We start from the raw sequence: 26,264 nt of genomic DNA, 5'->3' as shown, positions 1-26,264 counted from the left end.
AGAATACGGTACACATTTATTGTTGAACAAAAAAAAAAAGGTCTTATTTTCGGGGGGATGCCTTATATTACAGCGAAAGGCAAAACTGGAAGTAGGTCTTATTTTCGGGGGATGTCTTACTTTCGGGGAAACAGGGTAGCCACCAGCACTGTACTAGTTGGTGCTTTAAGTGCAAAGAGAACTTGCCTTCAAACTGATATTATCTGGATCGGAACAGGAGCTGGTGCAGTACAAGCAACAATGGTTTTGGGAAGAGACTTTGGTTCAATTACTTCTTCCTTTTGTATGCACACTCTTGTTAAAACATCCTAATTTTGGATTCCTCTTACATCCATTCCAAACCTGTGCGCACTAACCATTAATTAACACGTCACTGACAGAGCTGACTTGGTAGAACCAGAGTTAGCTTAACAGTACTGAAGTGTATTGTGCAAATATTTAATTATCAGTAGATCAAATTATTGCAGTGCTTAACTCTACTACTTACCATTTTTAATTCCCCTTTCCCCAACCCAAATGACATGAACAGCCTTCAGATTTTTTTCAGTAATAACAACCTTAGAACAAAGCTTAGATAAAGGAAAAGAATTCCATCAAACAAGTAATAGAATTAGTATGACAAGAAATATTGATGGAACTCAGCACCTAATAAGTGAACTGAGGCTAGGGCTTTGGACAAGCCAGCCTAGGAAACCTCCACAATACAAAATCATATTTCATCAAAGTTAATAAGTATTAGAATATTAAGCATATTATTAGAAACTTTGAAAATAAGAATACTTCTACTGTTCAGCACCTTGTATTTAAAACACTTTAATAACAATATTTTTACATTATTAGTAGTATGTCATGCAGTCTAGTTTTATACTTATATTGTAAATTGTTTATTCATAATTTTGGATTTTGCACAAGATACATATAATGCATATATAAGTGACAATTTACTTACTTTATTCAAATGATTCAGAAAACAGATGTCATAATAATTGATGTATATAATATGTATTGTAATATGTATTGTATATAATATGTATTGTAATATGAATTGTATGGTGGGAAAAAGTTGAAGATAATTGAACAGTAAAAACAAAAAAAATTAGTAAAAACATTTACTATAAACATAGTTAACTATAAAGTTCTTGTATAAACTTTTTGCATTGACACTATTCTTTTTACTTCTCTTACAAAAAATATTTTTGTTGCCAATTTATAAAGACAGTAGAACAGGTTCATCTGTAATGAAAACAAAGAGTCTTTTGGCACATTAGCAGCAGGTACATAGACATATGGGCATGGAGGAAAAATGTAAACAGTGAGGTCAGGTGGAAATGCAATGCAAAAGATAGTCTATGAAAATTACATTAAAGGTAAAATATATGCAGATAAGCACAGTAACTATTCATAGCAGCAATAATTGATGGTTTCACAAGCCTAACACTGCAAAATTAATTAACACCTGTAAGTAGGATAGGATGCCATTATCATTAATTAATTGAGAGATGATAGAACTGAACATGATAAATCCAGGTGTTTCAAGCTGGAGTTGTCCTTTAAGTTCCTGTATTCAAAAATGGTGAAGATATGTGTCCATGTATTCTTTTGTGTAGAGACTGTTTTTTCCTATGTGGAATGCAAAAAGGCATTGCTGACAGATTACAGTATGTATCACACTGGATATCCCGTTAGAATGAAAACTTGATGTTGCAGCTGACATTATTAAGTCCCCAAGTAGATATGGGGGTACGATAAGAATCTGTTGTACATTGAAGATATGTGTGTGTGTGGGGAGGGGGTTGCTGGGAACTGTACAACAATAATAAAAGAGGATGTGCATCTGTCAGCATGTCGTCCAAGGACAGTGAAACCTAGACAACTGAAATTTGGCATGCATATTGATGGGACCTTGGGAGAGTGCTTCTTCAGGTTATTTTGTTTTTGAATCACATTAATTTAAATTACCGTATTTCTTCGATTCTAAGACACCATCGATTGTAAGACGCACACTAATTTCAGTACCACCAACAGAAAAAAAGCTTTGATTCTAAGAAATAATAAATACACCCGCGATTCTAAGACGCACCCCGTTTTTAGAGATGTTTATATGGGGGGAAAAGTGTGTCTCAGAATCGAAGAAATAAGGTAATTTAAATTTTCAGTCACATCCCCAACTAACTAGCACACAGCTTTGCACTCAACACTGTTTGAAGTCAGAGGAAGTAGTCCAAATACAGAATTATATTATATTATTATTATCATTATTTATATACTGCCCCATAGCCAAAGCTCTCTGGGCAGAGTACATAAGGAAAGTCATGCTGGATCAGACCAAAGGCCGCACTACTGTGGGTTTGTTCCCTCTCAGAGGAATGGAGTAGTCAGATCCCTTCCCTCAGGGGGCTATCAGAGTGCACCATGGCAGGGGCCATGCTTAGGGGAGCCAGCAGGCATGGGTTCAGTCAAACTGGGTGGGCACATTGTGTCCAACTCTTGATAGCTGTTTAACATTGCTTGAAAGCTTCACTGTATCATACTAAGGACTAGTCCAACCCATGTTAAGCTGGCTCCATTCACTAATATATCATTATCATCATCATCATCATCATCATCTATGGTATATACTGCCCCATAGCCAAAGCTCTCTGGGCAGTGTACATAAGGAAGGTCATGCTGGATCAGACCAAAGGCTTATCTAGTCCAGCATTCTCTTCCCACAGTGGCTAACCGGAGGCATATGAGAAACTCACAGAAGGACATGAGCATACCCACCCAGCTGTGCTTCCCAGGAGGTGGTAATGAGAGGCACTTTGCCTCTGATACTACAGGGAATATATCAGTAGCAAAACCTACAGAGGTTTGTAAGTTACGGTTGAACTGAACACATAAAAGCTGGGAAATAATTTTTTCCAACTATAATGTCAGCCCTCTTTCAAACCACAGTGCACCTTGGGAAAAGGGACCAGCACATGCATGGGACAGGAGCCAATTGGAATGCACATATTACTATTGAACCACAGAGTTCTGGGGCCTATCAGTCAACAGCCTGAGTGCTCAGACCTGTGAGATATTATGAATGCCAAGTCAGAGTTGCCCCCTCATTTTATGTTGATTAAGCATCTCTGGGTATCTGCTTCTGTAGCCTTTTCTGCACCTGAAGATCAAGCTGCCTACAATCCTGTAACAGTGAAGGGGCTATCAGCCTGAATGCTGGCTAGCAGAGAAGAAGTTGGAATATAAAGAGAAAACCAGCGACCAACAGTACAAGGGTTAACAGTTTGGTTCCCTGCTCAGTTGCACCACCACTGCAGGGGTTAACAGCCCCTATAGCCTATACCTCTTGTCCCTCTCCCTGTTTTTTCCTAGTTCTCCTAAGCTTGTGCCATCAGCAGAAGCTGTTAGCAGCATATAGCATGACAGGGGCAGTACTCATTGCAATGGCCAAGAGGCTTCAACGATCAGTTGATTCAACAACCCTTCTGCAGAGCGTGGCACAACCTTTAATTCCCCCCTCCCCCGCCTTGAATCTTGATTGATTGACCTGCACCAAGCTGATTTGCCATGAGCCCATTTAAATCCGCCCCCTCCAGCCGCATGCACATTCTGAAGCTTCTAACCAACTTCCCTCAATACAAGGTAATGGGTTATTTTTGTGGGGAAGGGGGAAGTTCATATCTACCCCAATCCTTGAGTTTGCTCATGAGTCTCTGGTGAGGGATTTTGTCAAAAGACTTTTGGAAGCCCAAGCAAACAATGTCTACCAGATCTCCCCAGTCCACATGTTGACCGATACTCTCAAAGAACTCTAAAAGGTTACTGAAATAGGAGTTACCTTTGTAGAAGGTATGTTGATTCTTCTGCGAAACTTATCCTTCTATAAGCTTGATAATTTCATTTTTAGCAACACATTTAGCAGCCACAGACATTAAGCTAACCGCCTTGCAGTTCTCTGAATTGCCCCTGGATCCCTTTTTAAAGAGAAACAAGTGGTGTTTTGTCACTATCTGTTCCTGGGTACTAGTCTTCCTCTTGTGGATCTGTTTTCCCACTAGGATGCTTTTTATACTGTATTTTGTATTTGTGCTTTTAACCTATTATGGTTTTAATTTTTGTGAACCGCCCAGAGAGCTTCGGCTATTGGGCGGTATAAAAATGTAATAAATAAATAATAAAAGAAATAAATATATTGTTGTTTAATAAATGCCTAATATTCATGCATGGAATATCCTAATTATTCAAAAGGTAGGTAGGTGTTCAGCTTCTGACTTTATGTTGAAATTTATCATAAACTTGTAAGTGGGATACTGCTTTGCAGACCTCTCAGCAACTGCACCGTTGTCTTATTTCCATCAGTATTTAACCCTAAAACATTGTGCATATTCTTTAGAATTAGTCAGATCATTTCCTGGTGAAGTTTGGACTCATGAGGCCTGTTTCCCCTTGTAGTGGTGGGGGCAATTTGGATGGTCTGTTCCTTGCAATTAATGGAATCTGATCAATAATCTGGGGATGTTTCTGTGGATCAAGCTGGTAATGCTATCAAAGCCATAGTCTCACTATGGAATGGTATGGTGTGAAGGGCTATTGACACAATCACACCTGAGCGCCTGTCGTCAGCACTGTTGTGCCTCTTTGGCTTCATGGTATTTCTGGGAATTATAAGCAATGAAACAAACTGAACAATGGCTGGAGCCCAAACGGCACAAGTTTGCCGCAAGGCGGACCAAATATATTAGAGCACTTAACTGTGGTCATTACATGGCAGTGAGGGCAGCTAAAAAGGCTGTTTCCATTGCATCTTCAAGTAACCATCCATAGGAGCTCTTCAGAATAGTCTGAGATTTATTAACACCTGCCTTAATGAATGGTGTGTTGGATCCACTGGAAGCCCATTGTGATGTTTTTGGCCAGCACTTTATAAAAATTGTTCACTGCAGTGACCTTGTTATCATTATTACAACAGACCCAATCGAGGTTCCAGAAACTGCAGTTGGTAGAGAATGCTTTGGCAAGATTGCGGAGTGGCTGGACCTATCAGCAACATATTATACCTGTGCCCAAAGAACTGCACTAGCTGTCTATTTGCTACAGAGCCAGATTTAAGGTTTTGCTGCTAGTAAATAAAGCCCTAAACAACCTGGAAGCTGGATGTCTAAAAGACTGGATGTCTAAAAGACTCATTTGACCCTTGAGGTCATTCAATGCTGTTCTGGTGGTGCCATACATTAGCATGGGGGCATTCAGTATGTGAAATAATCTTCTGAGATTTGACATGCACCAACAATTCTTATATTTAGGCATATATTGAAGACAGATCTGTTTATGTAAGGCTTCCTGGCTTCCTGGTGTACTTTATCCTACCAACTGAATTATTCTTATGGATATGTATATAAGGTATATTCCATGTTTTGGTTTTATAGTTATGATTTGTGTACACTGCTTTAAAATCTGTAGGTGTAGGCAGTTTATAAATACTCACTAATAAATAAATAAAATATTCCAACTTGAACTGATTCGCAAAGCCTGGCTTTAAAGTAGAGATACACACATAATTTTGAAAAATTCAGTTTCTCTATTTAAAATAATAATAATAATAATAATAATAATAATAAATTTATTTCTTACCCGCCTCTCCATTTTGATCGAGGCAGGGAACAACAATAAACGATAAAATACATAATACTCAATTAAAACATAATATACATTGTTAAAAACATCCTAAAAACATTTTTAAATTCCACTGGATAGGCCTGCCGGAAGAGATCAGTCTTTATAGCTTTTTTGAATGCTAGTAGACTGTTAAGTTGACGAGTCTCCTCTGGCAGGCCATTCCACAGTCTGGGAGCAGCAGAAGAGAAGGTCTTCTGAGTAACAGTTGTTAATCTACTTTTTGCTAGCTGAAGTAGATTTTTCCCAGAGGACCTGAGTGTGCGGGGCAGATTGTACAGGAGAAGGCGATCCCGCAGGTAGCCGGGACCCAAACCATGTAGGGCTTTAAAGGTGATAACCAACACTTTATACTTTGCTCGGAAACTAATTGGCAGCCAGTGAAGAGATTTTAAAACTGGTGTAATGTGGTCACCCCAGGTGTACCAGTGACCAGCTTGGCTGCCATATTTTGAACTAGTTGAAGTTTCCGGACTAGGCACAAAGGTAGCCCTATGTAGAGTGCATTGCAGAAGTCTAGCCTTGAAGTTACCAGTGCGTGCACTACCGTCTTTAGGAAGGGGCGCAGCTGGCATATCAGCCGAAGCTGACAGTAGGCACTCCTGGCCGTTGCATCTATCTGGGCTGTCATTTGGAGTGATGGATCCAGAAGCATCCCCAAATATCACCTGTGTGTGTGTGTGTGTGTGTGTGTGTGTATAATCTCAGAAAGCTTGTTCTCCCTCTAAATGTAATGCCAAGAGCTATAAGGCCTTGCTGAACCTCTTCTTCCTTATTCACAGCCTTCAATATGTGGTTTGCATTTTGCAATGTTAAGAATGTTTTGAGGCAATGATATGTGACCAAGGCAACTTTAAAATGTTGTTAAAATACCATTAAGTGCCTCCAGCTCTGTGCAAACCACCTCTACCCCACAAGCTTTCCTGCCTCACAACGCACAAGAAAATATGGCTGGGGGGAAGAAACCTAACCTGCTTTTAGGATTTGAGAGATTTGAAATGAAGAGTTAGCAATTAGACACATCTTTGTCTTCCTTTTATCCTTAAAAACAACAGCCCATCAGCTGCACAAGTTGGAACTTTTCAAATACTTTTCTCAGAGAAAAGACCACAGTACAAATACTAATAATTCAGAACCATTTTACTTTTCTATCATATATCTTTATTGTTACATTTAAAAGTTACCAAAGTGTAAGTAATTCTATAGTTAAACATTAGCCATTGCAGAGCATGGCACCAAATTAAAGGTTAGTTAATAGCACTGTAGTTCCTGAGAAGCAGTAATCTACCTAAGTCAAACCAGAAAGTTCATAACAGAGTCCAAATTTAAATCAAGGTCTCACAGATTCAAGGCCCTATTTAAACTTTCTTTATTAGAATGAAATCTAAATTCAGTAAACATTCTTGGGCTGACACACACTCTTCTCTAGATTCCCTTACCAAACAGACAAAGTAACATCAGACTCAGACTGTACCAAAACTGTTTTAATGCAGTATCTTCATCCCAGTCCTGAAAGAAAGTGGCTCTCAATAAACATCAAGAGACACCATTTTCTAATAAATGCAGTATAGTTTAGATCACATTGCCTTTTCTCACTCTGCCAACCAGGGACAAAGCCATATAGTTTATTAAGGTCAGGGCTGCCAAACGATTCAAGTTTTTTTTAGCTGATTTATCTAATTAATTACATTTATGTTCAATTGGCATATTAACAACATTTTCATATTAATGCCTTGAGATATCCAAAGAAAGCGTAAGATAAATTACATTTTAACAAAAGATATCAAACTCATTGTTAGAATCATTAATGTTTTCTCTTTCATGCCACATTGTATACTACAACCAGAATAGCTTCAAAAAAAGGTGTAGAAAATAATAAAATTGTTGAAGAGAAAAAAAGAAGTGTGCCTTTCAACTGCAATTCCACTGACTAAAGATTGCCATTACTGATTAAAATTGGGTCTCACAGAACTATCAACTAAATTTGTCATTGGTAAGCTACTAGTTGAACTTGCAGCCACCAAGAATGATGTTTCTATAGATTAACATTCAATGTATGTAGCACTTATCAGATGTTACATTAACTTCTGAGAAGGGAGGAGAGCAGGACTGCATGCACCATTCCTCCACACATTCAGCTTAATTTGTACTTAGATTCTACATGTGTTCAGTGTAACATGTGTCAAGTGCTAATGGCTTTCAGTTGCAATAACATGCAAGCCTTTTTAAAACACACATAAACACAAAACCTGTTTGTTTGGATGTATGCATTTTAAGTAACTTTCACAAGCAAATGAAGAGAACGTATTCTTTTTAAGCATGGAATAAAAAAGGAGCTGATTCTGACATTATTACAGGAAGTATCCTAACTAAAATACACGTTAAAGTATCATGAAACCTGCTAGTAGCTCAGTGGCACAGCATATGTTTTATATACAAAAAGTCCAGATTCAATCCCCAGCATCTCCAGGTAGGGCTACAAACACTGCAGAGCTGCTTTCAGTCAGAGTTGAGAATACTAGCTAGATGGCCCAAACGTCTGACTCAGTATAAGGCAGCTTCCTATGTTCCTATTGGTCATTTAACTAAATATATTTAAATACTGACCTTAAAGATAACGGCCTGGTTCACATGGAACAACAACCTATGGGTTGTTTAAACTGTGGATTGTTGGGGCCACATCAGAGCGAGCAAATGTCCTGTCTCCTGCCTGCTCACCATTTTGCATGCACTTTCAACAAAACAGGAACACCCAGTGTTTTAACTTATGGCTTGTTGTTGGGTTAAAATTCTGATTTGTTTGCTCTTAAACAATCCAGTTCCACATTCATACAACGCATCAGACATGAAAGTAGATGCAAAGCGGAAGCAGTAAGTGCATGGAAGGCAATGTGCTTATGAATTGGCTTTATGTGTGAACCAAATCAACATTTTAAACTTCACTTGGGTAACAAGATTAAAATGGATTAGAAAGCACTATTGCTAATGCAAAAAGCAGAACACATGCATTTTAGACACATTAGCAAACTAAAGTCCTTCACAAAATATACAACTATCTTAAAAATATTTTTTCCCATAGATATTTTATGTAGTACTATTTTTGTATGAAAACAACCATAGAGAACAGGAACAGTAGTTCATAACAGTGGAGAGGAGCATGATGGCTCACCACAGGACATTATTATTATTATTATTATTATTATTATTATTATTATACATTAGAAATTTAGGCAGTTGTACCATGTGTTAATGGATTCTGATTGCTGTTTTGTTGAAGAGCAATGAGATTGAAAGACCACCCAGTTCGGATTATATTCTCCCTGACCATGTATGTTGTAAGAGAACACGGCCATGCTTTTTCTAGCACCTCTGACAGTGCAACTATATTTTAAGGGGTTTCTAAAGAAACCCCTGAGAAAGCAGTACCCAACAAATCTGAGATCGTTTGGCTCCAACCCTTCTTGTGTAAATGCAATTATTCAATGTGACAAGCACAATGATATGGCAATGCATCTAGAAGAGCAAGTACCTGCGCAAGAGATAAAACTTGGCAGTTTTAGAATATGGCCAGTATCTGTAATTTTTATGTTCATTATTGTATTTTTTTTTATCTATGCACTGATCTGCATGTACATGTTCTAAATGCTCTGGGACCACGAATTTTTCAAAGTAGTATAGCAATACTGAAATACAGTGCTATTTCAATGGTGATGGCGGTGCGGGGAGAAGAAGACCAAATTACAAGGTATATACATTTGAACAGTACTGTTCTTTAATAAGCAAGTTGCCCTGATGCAAGGGTGACAGTTAGAACCAAGAAGAGTTTTCCACTCCCTCTTTGGCACCTGCACAGTAGGGCACACAATTCTTAAAAAGTTAGGAAGGGAACAACCCATATTAAACAAGAGGCCCAAAGGCTTCCCTCTGATATTCCCTCTGTTTCTACTGGAGCTATAACTAGAAGAACCAGATTTTGTAATCACCCAGTCAGAGCCTAGTAGCACAGAGCTGCTCCAAGGCTCTCTGTCCTATCAGGTAGGTCAGCATCCAGCTCCCTCAGTGGACACACTACTAGAAGTGGCCAATATAAGGTTATTTTCTTCCGCCTTATGGTTTCTGTATCTCTTGAAATGTTCTGCCCAGCAATATAATGAATTGCCAAAACACTTTATCTTGTATATATTCCCAATAGGACAATGTAGTGATATTATTCGTTTAGGTTAAAATAACAAGTTAACAGTTTCGAAGAACGGCTAACTAATGTATACAGAAATGCCTTTATAATTGTTACCAAAATAGTTATAGAATGCCTTACTTGAGAGATTGTTTGTGGGGGTGGGCGAGACTGAGAGGAAGCTTGTAAACAAAAAAAAATAATGTAATTTTTTAGTACTAAAAGAAATTATACTGCTAAATTGAGGATGAGATTGTATTCTGTGAGGGTATACCTACAAATTCAGAGGCAGACTGTCAACTAGTTATCTTTTCTTTAAAAATCTGTATCCAAGAGAGTTCTGACATTCATTTAAAAAATACCTTTGTTTCAGAATCACACTATTAAAACACAAACACTGGGTTCGAATGACATGATAACCAACGGTGAGTTAAATAGTCAACAGTTGCTTATTGTATCATCTGTCAGGAGTTTTTCGCACCATGACTGGTTATAACCAACGCAAATAACCAACGTTATGCAGAGTTGATTATTTGAACAACTGTTGGTTATTGTGTTGTGTGTTGGGCACCATTGACTACTTAATCACTCCAAGTTGGTCATTTTCAGCAACTATAGAATCCCCTGGCAAGAGCAACCAAAGCGGAGGCTGCCACTCTAGTCCAGCTGGCAGAACTTGCAATGGCTGATGGGATACCAGCAGAAGGACTGAGGAAGGGAGGGGGATGTGTCAATCAAACACACCGTTGACTAATAGTCAACTGGATGCTGCCCTTAATCTACACCACGGTTATGTGGGGAATACCCCTTCAATAGTCATGTGTGGAGTTGACTATTAAACCACCAAATGCAGCCAAATTGTGAGATCACAACCAAAAGTTAAGCAATTTGCCCATTGCTTTCAATGAAAGATACTTAATTGTTTCAGAGAATTCCTTAGAACTTAAGTTTACTTCATTTTTGACTGGATCATGCTCCGTTTTTGAAACACAACCCTCTATAATTTAACGTAGTTGGGAAGAACAGCTTACTGTCAATGAAAGCATATCAATAACGATTTTCTTCTACCAAAACTCAATGCAAGATGAACAGCCTTCTTCCTTATTGAAATAGGTGAAGAGTTCTTTAAGCTGCAAATACTTGTTTTGAAACAGGCTTTCAAAGAAAGCAGACTTTTTTAAAATAGCAATATATCTTATTAATCAATTCATGATTCACCAAACTTTTAAATTTGGCTACTATCCTTGAAAAATGCTATTGTTATAAATGTATGTTTTAACCTCGCTTTTAGGAACCATGTGAAATGGAATGCAAAAGGAGTGGCTTGCATATATCCATATCAGGATGACCTCACCTGCAAGAAACAGAGTGAACAGAACAAAGGTTGTTGCCTTTATAAAAGACCATATTAAACTCCAGAGAACTGCTTCAGTGTTCTTAACACTTTAAGTTTGGAATTAGAAAAAGTATAGGGAAAAAGCTGACTGTCATAATGGCCCTTTACTTCAGACAGCAAAAGCATACTTGCATTTCTAGTGGCGAAAATCACAATATTTAATGTTTCCAAGAAATTATAATACACTTGCCTTTGGTTTTGTCTATGTAGTAAAAGGTTCAAGCCTTTACAAGTTCGAAGGGAACAATAGTTATCAAGTAACATCCTGGTCCCTGGGCACACATCCTACTTCATTCTATCTCAGGTAATGCGTTTCTGAGGGAAAAGACAGTATAAAACTTTGAAATGCAATTCTAAATGCGCTTTTAACACAACCCCATATACTCAACTATTCCACTGAATTCAATAGGGTTTACTCACAAGTAAGTGGACTTAGAAATATAGCCAAGGTAACAGAACATTCCACAAAAATTGGTAGGACATTCTTTAAAGTAACTACATTAAGGAATTGATGTTCTAATCTCCTGAAAACAACAATTATAAACACTACTTTCTCCAGCATACCTCTTCATTGGCTTAGAAAAACAAATAGCACAGAAAAATCTCTTCATACAGAGAAAAGAAGTGGTCTTCTGCCAGCCTCGGCTCATATCATATTAAACCTCGAGGCTCTGAACCACAATAGGAGGTTTTCATAACAAGCATGTTACTAGGGAAACTCTGTTTAGCATGTAGTCTAGAAACTCTCTCAATCATATATGAAAACTTATTTCAAATCAACCCCATTGTGGTATTTTGAATCAAACTGCGGACAATACTTCAGCTAAGAAGTAAACAATGTTATTATGAAATTTCTACCTTTGTAAACAATAGAGCTGCAATTTTAGGACTGCAATCTTAAGCCTACTACTCCCATTACGTTCAAACCAGCATAGTCAATGGTGAAAGATGTGAGGTGTTGTAGGCCAAGACATCTGGAGGGTCCCAAGTTGCCCGCTCATTGTCTAAGCCAAAGTAGATAATATTAATGAAGCGTTAAATGGCAACCATTTTTACAGCAGCTTGAGTACATGGATTTGGATTCAGATTCAGTTATGCTTACCAATGAAATCTATGGGACTGAAGTTTATCCATGATTAACTTAAATTATATTTATTTTCATGGGTCAACTCCATGTATGACTAAATCTGGATCAAATCTATCATCTTCAAGGGGCACACTGAATCAGACTATTGAACTGAACATCACTTTTGGTTCCTAGAAGCCTCATGAGATCAGAGACTAGAATTTTCCATCAAATGTCATTTATGCCTTTTCCCATAGGCATTTTCTTGAAGGAAACAAGCAGGTATTAATTGTGCCTAAGGCAAGAGGCATCATATACATCTCACACAGAACCAGACTGACATGAAAGTTATTTCCTAGCAATAAACATACTTCAGAAAGTTATAAAACCACACTGACAACTCAGACAGTGCAATTCAAATTTGGATGGCTTTAAAAGAGGGTTGAGTAAATTCCTGGAGGAGGCTGTCAATGGCTACTAGTCCTGATGGTTATATGCTACTACCTCTAGTATCCAAGGCAGTAAGACTTTGTGCACCTGTTGCTGGGGTACATGGGTGGAAGGGTGCTGTTGCACTGTGTCTTACTTTGTTGGTTCCTGGCCGACAGCTGGTTGGCCACTATATGAAGAGTGCTGGACTAGATAGACCCTCAGTCTTTTCCAGCATGGCACTTATGTTCTTACCCATGTTTACACAAAATAATGTCAACTCATCTTCAATGGGGTTTGCTTCCTAGTAAATTAGTCTAGGGCTGCAGTCAAAACTGTTCCAAATCTAAATCACTCTATATTATTTTTTAAAATTTGAGAAAAACATAACAGAATAGCTATAAACCCCTATACATAAAACAGAAATTCAACCATTGGCTGGTATTTTATTATCTTGCATTTTAAAGTAATATGCTCAAATATCTATTCTACTGCTACCTCATCATTTACAGTGCTTTTCCCTGCATCACAGAACATCAAAGCTTTTCCATATGTAAACTTTTCAGTTTGTTGCACCTGCAGTTCTACTCCATTCCATTTTAAACAATTTCCCATTTCAAAGAAACTCCTAGTGCATACAGATTTGTCACAGAAATAAAAGAGCTAAACAAACTGGACTGCTTCAAAAAGCAAGATTTCCCAAATACTATCCAGAAAAATCATACTATTCATATGGAGAAATGGAAGAACTTGTATAAGAAGACCTGTATGAATGGAATAGAAAAACGCATATCACTTGAGTTGGTAGAATACAACGACTCAGTGGTGCAAGCTGATGCATGCCTAACTATATCAAATGGGGCTATGTACCACTAGAAGTAAGCCCAATAGATTTTAATCAGACTTACTTCTAAGTAAGTGTGTACAGAACTGCATCTTGAGTTACATTTACAGAGCTAATTTAAATCTATACTATTACATAGATGAGTCAATTGCGCTATACCAGGCCATAAGTGGGCACAGAGAGGCACATAATCCAGTGGGCAGACAGGTTGCCCTCTTACATGAAATCTTAACCATCATCCTAGGTATATTAAGACTACTATCTATGCCATGGCAGCACTATCACAGATTCAGTTTTGGACACAAAATGTGGATTATAAAGTAGTCAAAAGCAAGTTGTACTGAAATTAGTGGATACTCAAATTAATGAATTAACACTTAAGTCAGGCTATAAGAATCACAAATTCTTATTAACAGGGATTGGATATTCGCATTCCTATTTAACAGCTTAGTCCCTATTCCACATCTGTGTAAAATTATAAAGAAAACTGTGAAGAATGTAGTAAATCAGAAAAATGTACATCTCATAAATTTTAATCTAGTCACAGAACTTCATTAAATCCTAATACAGAACAGTATCCAATGCTACCTGTCCCTGAGCAGGGCCCATCGCCACTTCCATTCTGTATGTGGCTAGCCCTGCTGATTCTGTTGTGCAAGTGGTGCCCCATTCCAGCTCCATCGACCTACCCTGTTCCAGAAATGAGCATTTGTGCTCATTTCAGGTTGGCTCCAGAAATGCTAAACCTCATTATGCAAACGGTAGGCAATGCTTGCACAGTGGCATTGCTGGGGCTAGCGACTCACAGGCCATCGCCATTGGCCGTATGGTAACAAGTACAGACTTTTTTTTTCTGCTGCAGGTAGACTTGTTCAAAATGTGTTGGCCAGAGGACACAGGCAAATCTATCATATGACATATATGTATTTAAACTAGGTGAATGGACACAGCAAGACAACTGATTACAAGTTCTCTGAAAAAGGAAGTCCTCAGGTCACTCAAGGCCTCTGACACGTGCAGAACCTGTTGCATTCATAGAAAGTTCCTGCACAAGCCTTTTCATAGATTTGGATGTTGACAGAAGTTCCATAAACAAGACTATATAGTGAAAATGAGGACATCTTTGTTCAGGTAGGCGCTAGATAGTAAATAGGGCTGAGCAGTGGGAGTTATATCTGGATTGCAGGTTCTGAGAGAGTAGAGACAACTGATTATAAGGGTGATCTGCCCCCACCCCATCCCTCTCCCATTCACATCAACTACAGCTGTCAAAGAGTGTGCAGTTAGCATAATTGAGAGAGCAAAGGGATGGGGGTATAGGGTTTTTTCCTGAGGGGCTGATCTTGTCCCCTTCCCCCCAAACTGTCAGATGTCAAAGTAGTGTATATGCAACCCCTCCTTGTCAATTACCTTCTATGTGTCAGACTTTAACAGGTGAGCCTATATATTTTTGACAGCCACAATTGCTCAGCTTTGCATTTGTGAGAAACTGCTCCCCACCAAAAAATTATGAAAAAACTTGTGCATATTCCTGGGAGCAAAAATTAAGAATAATTAAGAATAAAAAAGGTTCAGGCTTGTTTTGTGCAAACAGGACTAAGAAAATACAAACAAACAAATAAACTCACCTGGGCACCATTGGAGGGGCTGTCACTGGGGAGGGATGGGCTTGGCTGTGACCGCCAAGACCACTCAGTAAGAGCACCCAGGGGCTCTGCTACTGTTGCTGAGAGGCTCACTACCCAATGCCCACAATGGGTTGGCAGTATAATATATCAAAATATTGTGAGTTCAACAACTCCTAAAACAAGCCATGCCCATGCACAAGCCACCATGCGGGGATCTGTCTAGGTTTGTACAACATGACAACCCTCCATGACTTGTCACCTATGACAGGTTGTCATGTTATACGAACCCAATCGATATAAACATTCTGTGGTGTTATGTGTATGGTGGTCCAGTCATACATGCAAGTCATCACTTGATATTGCAGTTATCAGGAGATGAAGTAAATTTTTACCTTGTATTTTATTGTTGCTTGCCACCTTGAACGGCAAGGCGGGATACAAATTTAATGAACACACACAAGTTTCAGGAATCGGGAATTTGCACCATTAAAATAGGCTATATGTTACATAAGAGGAAAATTCTGAATGAACTTAAAAACTCAATGTAATATTGAATAAATTGGTCAAATTAGTACAGTTCTGCTCTCTAAACAAGTTCACTTTACGACAATACATTCACTTTGGAAAATCAGATTTGTGTAGCGATGACAAAGGTGTCAAAAAGTCAGATTCTGTAACTGCAGTTTACTGAGAGTAGTAAGAAATTAATATCCAGAAATAAAGTTACTCTGCATTATGTGGTTTACTGCAGTGTGGATGCCAACATGCCAAAAAACAACATGTTACAACAAGGTTAAAAGCCTATCACAAAGCCTATACAATTCAGAAAAGATGTGAATATATCATAAAAAGAAATCACAGCACCTTGTAAAAGGACACACAATAGTTTACTATTTCCTTAGGGCATAAGTAGATTGTATGATTCAACAGCACTCATCTACATTCATTTCATTTAATGTAACAGCAACTGTCATTAGTTTCCCTGTAGTTGAATTCCATAATTCCACAAATCTACTGCCAGTTCATAAGGGTACCGAGACCCTAATCTGGGGTGGGGTGGGGAAATGTTTAATACCTTTAATTTTCTATTTTACAAAGTTCCATTTTTCTTTTAATACTGCTATTCTATATGCTATCATCTTTATCTAGGCAATCCAACAACCATCTTTGTTTCTTTCCCATTCAATTCCCCATGACTGGATTAGCCAAATAAGAATCTACTAGCCTTTTCCCCTTTAGATCTCACCTCAGCTGCATTTTCCACAGATCACTTTTCTGACCAGGGTTCCACAAATGTGCTTGCCAGGTCACTATTAGCAAGGAGAAATATCTTCTGGTGATCCATACTTCTAGACAAACAGAAAGAGGAGACTCTTTCCTTGAACTTTGTAGGGAAGGGTCTTTTGCTTTCAACATGCCTGGGCAGGAGAGACAAATTCTGACCCTTATAGTCTTTTGGCAGATGCAGAGAGCTGGGAGACAGGGAGGAGTCAGCCTTTCCACATCAGGCTGGGACATGCTTTATACTTGTAAAATTCTCACTGCTGTCCAAGTGCTTCCAAGCCTTCTCTGAAAAATAGGATCACTCCCTCACTTTGTGTTAGATTTCAGAGGCACTCAGAAACAGTGAGAGATTCTCTCCACTTTCAACTGTATTCAAGCCTGGTATGAGGCAAAAAGTTTATCCTTTCTTTTCCCTAGTTCTCTGAATGAACAGGGTCATTCACTCATGTCATGCTGAGTGGAGCTTGCAAAAAAGCTTCTTGCCATTTCTAAGTGTGTTTCAGCCAAGTTCAAAGTTAATTAATGACCCTGTCCCATTCCTGAGGGAAGGGATCACCCTCATCCCATGCAAAGCTGAGAGACAGCATGTCTTCTACACCAAGCTTCACTCTTTTCTGCATGCAATGATAGTGCTGACTATCAGGTAATTCATAGGCCAAAATATTTCTTTAAGGAATTCACTTCCCTCAGAAAGGCAAAATTTTTGTTTACTTGGTTGTCCATGAAGAGATGAAACACTTTAAAGTGAATAGTATCTCACTCTAAGAGTGACGTATCATTCAGACATTGAAAGAAGTCCACTGATTGCTAGAATGGAGCAAGAACTTAAGAGAGTGGAATAGTATGAGGAAGAAACTGTCAGAGTACTACTAAGACTAGAAGAAAGAAAAGTCAAGTGGAAGAATACTAAAAGAAAATGGCAAAGTGTGAAAAAAAACTAGAAAAATATTAAAATATAGAAACAGAAAGGAAATCTTAGAAAGACAAGGTATTAGAATCAGGAGACAATGCCATCAAAGAAGCCTGAATAAAGTTCTTAACCATATCTGATTTTTGCCTTACTTAGGCACACAGAAATCATTTGAAATTGAAACTGAATCGGTTGTCCACGTTTTACTCTGTTGTTGTTTTTATATAAAGATTAGAGAAATTATTACTTGACACCAGTTTAGAAATTAATGCACTTCTTCATTGCTTCAGGGCCACAGAGGACAGAGACTCAATCGAGGCTTTTGCAAAATTCTTTTTGAATGCTATGAGAATAAGTTCTCTCCAGAATTGATTCTGCTGCATACTTTTCAAATCTGTATGTAATTTTGCCCTACTCTCGTGCATGTGTAAAGTCTGGTTGGTGACCAAAATAAAGTTGATGATGAGAAAGCATTTTGATCTTAATTTATGAAACACAACAAGACATACTTTGGGAGTCACTAATCCATATCATGGAATCATAATTTGGAAGAAGTGATCTCTTCCACTAAAGCTTATTCCATAATAAATGTTTTAGTCTTTAAAGGTGCCACAAGGCTCTGCTTTTTCTGTGTTAGGCTAACACAGTTACCTTTCTGAAAGCTGATCTATAGCATGTCGATCACCAGCACTAGAATTTTGGAAGCAATGTATTTTTCACATTGCTCCAATTTTTCACATTGATGGTGAACAGTAATTTAGAACTTCATGAGGAACTCATCTAGTCATAACCTGAAGATACATGGTCTTCAAGTAACTAATAAAATGAAGTAGGATTGCATTTCCTGTTCAGTGATGTGGGGCAGAAAATGTTCCAATGTATACAACTTTATGCAAATTAAGTTAATTTTCATTGAAAATTTTCAGGGAAATTTTCCAATTCAATTTTTTTCCAGAAAAAAAAGACACTGTTTCTATAAAATATATGGAAACAAATGTTGTCTGATACATACATGATAGTGTTACAGAACAGAGCGGAAATGGCAGAATGATCCAATATTTTAATTATGTTTTTTAGATGTTTTGGAAAAATGCTGATATTCATCTTCAAAAACAAACTTTCACTTTTAGATAGTATTGTAATAGCATATCACACGTCTGACCAGGAAGAGGGTTTAAAAGACTGCACATGGCTTCCGATATACATATGCACAGACTGTGTGTTTCTTAGAATTCAAGCTGAGCTTTCAGTGTTGTTGTTTTTTCAAATGATAAATGATCTCTAGCCTTCATACCTGTGGAGACAAGCCTGAAAATGTGTGTGTGCGCATGTACATGTGTCTAAAAGACTCAAACAAAGAGGATAAATAAGAACTTTTCACATTATTTGATTTAGAAATCCAGAACTAAATTTATGTTTTCACATATTTATAGACGAAGCAGGGAAAAACAATTTCCTAAAAATGAAATGCAGCACACAACACAGGCAAACAGGCACTGAAGAACAGTAGTCTATGAGCTTTGGCCCGGCATGTATTAGAACAAAGTTACATTAGACATATTTAACTGAAATTATAAGGAATCTGCAACTTTTGAATAATGGAAGAGTACACACTTCCCTTAGCAACTGGTTGCATCTCTATGGGTAGCCCATTTTACATTGATAACTTGGCTGCAGGATATACTTTTGTTTGAATATCAAAAAGTTAAGTAACCAAATGAAAAATACTTTAAATGCTTAGATGCCTCAAAGCCTCTGTTCCCTCCCCCACACTACTATAACTCCGTCTAAATACAATGCATTCTTCAGAACTGATGAAGCACTTAATCACTGCACAACTAATTCAAACCCTACCCAGAGGCAGTGCACATGCAAGTATTACTGGATGAGAAGCAAAACCTTTTAAAGGAATCTAATCTGACCTGCCACTGGGCAAAAGCAAAATTAGGTCAGTCATCTTATAAAGTTATCTTTTCAATTACAGGTTCTGGATTGAAATGTAACAAATCTAACTACTGAGGTTGATAACTACACATTCAACAAGATGAATAAATGCCAAGAAAACAAGTAAAAAGGTGGAGTCCCTTAAAAAAGAGATACCAGTTCAACTGGCAACATTAGGGATGTTTTTGAAAATCCAGAAAATTCTTAAGAGTAATCTGTAATTTAGTGCAGAAGTTGGCAGAAGTTAGACCAGGATTTGCAGTAGATTGGCAAGAGTATCTAACTATAGCAACAACAACAAAATTAGGCTGCTGAAATGGAAAAAAAATAAGGGATTTGTATGTAAACTTAGTTCTGGAGCTAAGACAAATTCTTGGTCTGAACATATGCTCAGATTTAAGGAATTATATTCCTTAATTGTAAGTATGTATCATTTTCTCCATCCCTCTTGCTAATTTGTACCACGTCGTAGACTTTAGAGTTCTGCTTAAAAAATCCCACTAGTATATCTAGCACACATGAAGTCTGTCCACCCTTGATTTAGAGAGTAGTGAAGGTTGATAGCCTAACTTACAAAGAACTGAAAACGTAAAATCCTTAATTGGGAAAAAAAAGGTAGACAACTTTCATTAATGATTGTTGAAAGGCTCATATTTATCATAATAAGGCTTCCCCATTTTTGCCCTTCAGATATTTGAAGGCTGCTATCAAGTCTCCCTTTAATCTTCTCTTTTCTAGGTTAAACACACTGTTGTGTTTTCCAGCTAAGCCATCTGAATTATCTCCAGTTGACTCATCACATTATAAACCTAATTTTCTTGAATTGTCAAAGCAAACTGGCTGCTAGCACCAAAATGAACATTTGTCTCTTATATAATTTGCATACTAGACACTTACCCTAACAGGAGGACTCCGTGCTTGTACTCTCTGCTGTTGGCCACTTTGAGAACTCTGGAGGTCTTTTGGAATGCAATTAGCAATAATGCTTGTCTGGGCCCTTAATGAATTTGTGCAACTCACCAAACCACCAGGTTTCCGAGGCCTCTGCTTGATGCCATCCAGTAGTCGAACCAGCAAAATATTACTGGGAAGTTCCTCAACACTGCAGTCTACTAACGTCCTGCATTCTGGACATCGAAGCTCATTTCGGGAGCTTACAATGCCCAACAGACACCGTTTACAAAATGTATGTTGACAAGGCAAGACTTTTGCAGATGCATCAAGGCGTTCTAAACAAACAGGACACTCCAACAGATCCAATAAGGCTGACTCATCCATCTTTGATCTAGTTTACCAAAGAATAAGCTTTTACAAAATTCATATCCTTTCTGAACTTGTTAAAGGACTCATGTTATATCCATGCCTCTTCACTCTTCTCTCTGAAATTTGTGAAAAAACAAAACACATTAATAATGGGAAATGGTGGGTGATTCAACAGCAAAATTCTTGTTTCATATATAGTCTTACAAATCAGTAACATTAAAAAAAAAGTTTTCCTAAACATGAATCCCTTAGAGAACTTGTGTTTATATGTAATCCAACCCTCTTTGCTTTTAACATGTTAGGAGGTATGACATGCAACAGGAGGTATGACATGCATCAAAGACTAGAAGTTTGAGGAGAAGGCTATAAATGGCTACTAGTTTTATTGCCTCTATGCTGCCTCCAGTATCAGAGGCAGTAAGCCTATATACACCAGTTATAGACCCTTGGTCTGATCCAGCATGGCTCTACTATATTCTCATGCTATATTAGCTAGCCTCACTAAAGTAATCTCTGCAACTGTAGAGTAAAATTCTTTCACAAGGAGATCTAATTGGCTTTTCTTATTACTAAACTGTTCAACTGAAGTGTACTGATCATTAGGAGAAACTGCCCTCACCTTATCACTTTTTAATAGTGAAAAGCAACAATAGTCAAGAGGGGAGTATCACTAAACTTAAGAGTACCTTCAACTTTCAGTATTATAGAACACATTTCATAAACCTTTTGTACTCTCAACATTTTAAAGATACTTCAAAATCTAAGACATTTTTAAGACATGACGGATCAAACAGATGCGAGAAACCCAATGATGCTTAGAAATCTGTACATGTTTAATTTTATAATGTAAATCATATAATTTAAAAAGGAAATGCAATTCAAGGAAGTAAACAGCTTAATACCAAAAATATGGTACTAAAACAAAAAGGAATCAAATTATTAAAAAGCAGCATACTATGTTGCAAATAATAATTATCTGTAAAAATCCAAGTTTTATACTGAACATCTGAAAAGCGAAAGACACAATGAATAGGATCTAGAACTATGCAACTAATACACAGTCTGAAAGGTCTCTAGGCCTGTTTTGTGAACAGCAGCCCACACCCCATAACACATGGTGAAGCATTTTTTGAAATTGACTAAATTTTCCAAAACAAGCTACCTATAATACAGTGGGGGACTGTTGTATCTGCTGTTCAAAATTAAAAGTCCCACCAGGTGTGCCCAAACCCTTGGGTGAATCTTAATTAGGACTTTTGAGCACAATAGAATGTTTTAAGTGAATGATGAAAAGTGGTGTTCTGAAGAATACAAACTTTTAAACTGTTTGGCAGTGGGGGGGGGATGAACTATAGCAGAAAAAGATGATTCAACAGCAGCAGTCATCTAAACAACCTAAATGAAATCTGTTTACTAAGAAGAGCAAACTCAACATTCAAGTAATTTCGCTTTTGCAGTTGTCTAGTGAAAAACATGGAGAGAAAAATATTCTTATAGGTAAGATTATTCTTTAGGAAATAGTTTTTCAATATTCATTACACAGATACATACATCATTATTTTCAGATGGTCTGAATAAGTAGGCAGTAACAGAAGGATACTAGCACATGATAGTAGCAGACAAAGCCACCTATTAGAAAACAAGAAGATATCTGGTAGATTTTATTTCAAACTGGAGACTTTAGTAAAAGTTAACTTCAAGACAGAAGAAAGGGGGGTGGAAAGCGAAGAGGAACACCCCAGCTGACTTCCAAGTCATGCTGTACAGGCTTTTAAGGTTTTTGTTTTTAAGAGAAAGAAAGAAAGAAAAATCCCATGGAACAGAAACTGACAGACTGAACGCCTTCCTCGGGAGTTGTGGACGGTGTAAATTAAACATGATGGCTTCCAGTACGTGCCTAGGATACGTTATAGAGATGCACACCTCAACATGTAACACAAGAGAAAACCCATCTACAAACACGTAAACGTGAGACGAGAGAAGACACTCGCCGGTCTTGGGGAAAAACAGGCATGGCATATATGTACATAAGCCACCGGCTCCCATAACCGTGAGACCGCTGGAGGGCGAGTGTGGTCTCTATGGAGATTTCGCCGGCGGTGTCTCGTTACCAAAGGTGGACAAACAGCAGAGGCGCCTGGACCCTCCTCACGGAGGCCGGCGGTGGTTCATACGCGGAGGAAAGGCTCCATCTCCGGGGGACATTTCCCCCTCCCCTTACTGCGGCCCCCGGGCGGGAAGGCAGCGGCTGAGAGGAACCGGAGTCGGGGAGGGGCACTCGCCATCTGCAGCCACGAAACCTGCCTCGCGCCCCCTCCCCCGCCCTCATTCCCTTAACTCACCATCTCCGCAGTGGCCGTTGGAGCGAGGAAAGGAGTCCCTCCTTTCCCCCCTCAGTCCTCGCTTTCGCGCCTCTTTGTTCCCGTGAGGAGGAGCCGCCTCCGCCACAGCGCCCAGTCTCTCACAACGCGGCACTGAAGGAGCTGCTTTCTACGCTTCTGTTCTTCCCCCTCATCCCACTTCCTTCCTCCCTCCGACCCTCCCTCCCCAAAAGGGTCTGACGCGGGAGGCCGCCCCGCCTCAAGGAAGGAACCAGGCTCTGAGGTGGAGGAGGCAGGCGGCGAGCAGGAGTCTCTCGGCACGCAAGGCAGCCCGCCCGCCCGCCGCTTCCTGGAACTCCTTGCCTCCCTGGGCGGGCGGAGCTCGGCGTGCCTCTCCCCGTCGTCTCCCTTGCACGCTGCCCCTGAGGGGGATTTTATGGGAGACCGAGCAGCCAACCTCCACCTCACGAGCTCCCCGCCCTCCTCCCTTCCGTAGCAGACCAGCCTTTCCAGTCGCCTCTCCCTCCCCTCAGAACATCCTCGCTCCCGCCCAGAACACCTCCCCGCTCTGGTGCCTGGATCCAGCCCATATCCACCCGCCCACTCTTTTCCCTCAGGCACCCCGGCTCGGCTCTCCCGCCCAACCTTCACACAGTCCCTTTAGTCGATCCAAATCTGCAATCACTGCCTTCTCCAGGCAGAGCTGCCTCGACGTCGCCAGATACGGGCTTGTTTCACCCACACCGCCACCGGCAGGAGCAGGGCAAATGCGTATCGCCAGGCAAGTCGACGACGGTCAGGAGAGAGAGTTTGGAGTGCACAGGCCCCGGGAAGGAAGAGCCTGTGGGAGTAATCCTGCTAGTACAGACGGTGACAGGTAAAACGCAGCTACGGCCCCAGGAAAGCTTCCGGTTATTTTCAGTCAGGAATAAAAAGAAACACGGTTCGTTAAAAGACAAGGTTGAGGAGGATAGACAGGACTTCATAATGCTAATAAAAAAAAAAGTATTGAACTGCTGCAGTGTGTAGTAAGCAAACCAAAAGGCAGGATGGCCCTAAAAACAATGCCACCGAATGGCCATTGGAAATTGCACTGGTTCCACCCGAATGGTCATGAGAATACTTTACATTTCCGAATGGCCATTGGTATGCATTAAGCAGAGGGTGATTGCTTGTTTGCACAGTGGTCTTTCTGTACCCGCAAAAGATTTCACAACAAGCGCTAAGCCCTTCATTTCATTAGACACGGGTAACATTCAGGTTAGATCAACTGAGTTTATTAGCTTCAGTTTGTGATCTGTCCATTCGAGGGATGGCTCCCTGCAGTTGTCACAACTATGGCTGCCACTCACACTTGCCTGCACTGAGAACTTATATATGTGAATGAACCATCAAGGAGCAAGCACCACAGACAGAATTGGCATACCACCCAATGTCAACTCAGATACAACACTTTTCAGAGGAGGAAGTCTGCTCATTTGACTGAAAGTATCAAATTAAGAGAGAGAGAGAGAGAGAGAGAGAGAAAGTGATGAGACCCAGGAAGACTGGTGGTAGAGAGGCCAGAATTCAAACTGCTGGTTTTTACCTATAAACAAAGCTTCAGAATTCCATACCTGATGGAATGTCTCCTGTGTGAACTTACAAATGCAATAAGGCTCAGGTGGGCAACCTCTTTTTGGGTGGAATCCTTAAGAGCTGGTAGCGGGTGTGGTGATAGTGGATGGGACCTGGATAGGTGGGGCCACACACTCTCCCCCTCCCTTTCAGCACTTGGCCAAGACTCTTTATTTCCCCAATAATTTTAAGTCCCTGTGGTGTGGTTTTTAGTTACTAAATTGGATTTGCATCCATTTCTCAGACCTTGTAATGGATCTAGGATCTTCATCCTCCTCAGAATTGCTATGTAATGTTATTATGCAGTTGCATAGCGAATTATATAAAAGGAAATCTTCCAAATAAAGTATTAATGAACTGGTGCATAGGAAATATGATCATGCGAATCTCTGGTAGCTCAAAGGAATAGGATTGCCAACAATATATATATATATACACACACACACTTATTCAAAGTATAAGAACATGGTGAAAATCTGTACACTGATATAAACCTGACAAAAAGGAAAGGTAAAGTTTTAGCTCTTTCAGAGGATTATAAAGCCTGGTGCTTGGAAAGAAATCTGGCACTAAATTTACTGAACATCTGCAGCAAGATTAACATCACTAACAAAATAACAAAGAAATGCATGAGATGTCAAAACATTGATAGTAATACAGCTACTATTTGGAAGTGAGGAACTGTGCAATAGATGGTATCGGATACACAAAACATTGTGGAAAAGAGTACCAAAGAGGTGACAAAACTAATTAATTCCTGGCTGGTAATATCTTCAAAATCTATGAGGTTAACAATTTACTATGTTAACAGAATTTCTGTTATAGTATGTCATACTTCCAACAGTGTATGTATAATGTTCTTTCAGAATGCAAATATGTAAAATAAGTTTCTGAAGGAGTACATGTAATAAAATGCTTCTTTTTTCCACATAGGACCTGCTGTTCCCAAATATATGGATATTATAATGCAATGTAGCTTTGACTGAAACCTAAACAGTATTTTCTCACAATTCAAAATGGCCAAAAGTGTATTAGACACAAATATGTGGACTCACTGGCTTTGGACTTTCCAGATTAATTTTTTTAATGCAAAGTGCAGATTGAGTTGATGTTAGGAACTGTTCAAATGTGATCCCACATTTGAAGAGATTCAGTGCCAAGAAAACTATACCACATGCTTTTTCTGAACATTTAAATTGACTGTAATTCTGTTTTAATATGTCTCAAAATAAACTATTCTAGAGCTTTATACTTTATTTGAACTATTTCTCTCTATATAAGAATCTATTTGGGAGGAAGAGTTCCCATTTCTGCAGAGAGTTCCCCTGCTTAGAATGAAACTTCCCTGTTAATTTCAGTGGAGGAAGATAATCTATGCACACTCCTTTCTACATATGATTTGGTTCCCTCCATTGAAATGAATGGCCAGCTTCAATTGTGTATATTCATTCACACATCTATGAATGTGGGTTGGGTGAAAGTCCTTAAACAAACTTTTCCGCTGCTGCTGGGTTTCCATTACATAATCCTCTGAGATAAACAAGACAGAAATCCTGTGCAGGTGTTCAATGTCCCACATGATGAAGGAAGAGCAGAGATGTGTTGCCTTGCCCAATTTCCTGTCACATTCCTGCCACCTGTCCATGTTGTTCTCTAAGCATTAAAGGGTGAAGGTCTGCAATGAGCCTGGTCTATGTTTGTAGCAAAGTTCCCTGCATGATTCACAC

General features: G+C 39.0%; 1 protein-coding gene across 1 annotated transcript in view; it reads right to left on the bottom strand.

The window, feature by feature from the left end:
* Positions 1 to 23,101, bottom strand: part of SH3RF1 (SH3 domain containing ring finger 1) — a 60,010-nt gene extending 36,909 nt beyond the window's left edge. The window contains exons 1-2 of the mRNA XM_063136022.1: positions 22,942 to 23,101; positions 20,234 to 20,715 (exon numbers count right to left, since the gene is read on the bottom strand). Coding sequence (XP_062992092.1) covers positions 20,234 to 20,614 — 381 coding nt within the window. The 5' untranslated portion in view covers positions 20,615 to 20,715; positions 22,942 to 23,101. The remainder of the gene's footprint in view (positions 1 to 20,233; positions 20,716 to 22,941) is intronic.
* Between the last annotated feature and the right edge of the window lie 3,163 nt (positions 23,102 to 26,264).

The sequence above is a fragment of the Elgaria multicarinata genome, chromosome 10, assembly GCF_023053635.1.
Source record: "Elgaria multicarinata webbii isolate HBS135686 ecotype San Diego chromosome 10, rElgMul1.1.pri, whole genome shotgun sequence".
In the NCBI taxonomy this organism is placed as follows: domain Eukaryota; kingdom Metazoa; phylum Chordata; class Lepidosauria; order Squamata; family Anguidae; genus Elgaria; species Elgaria multicarinata.
This window is presented reverse-complemented; position numbering and strand designations above follow the sequence as displayed.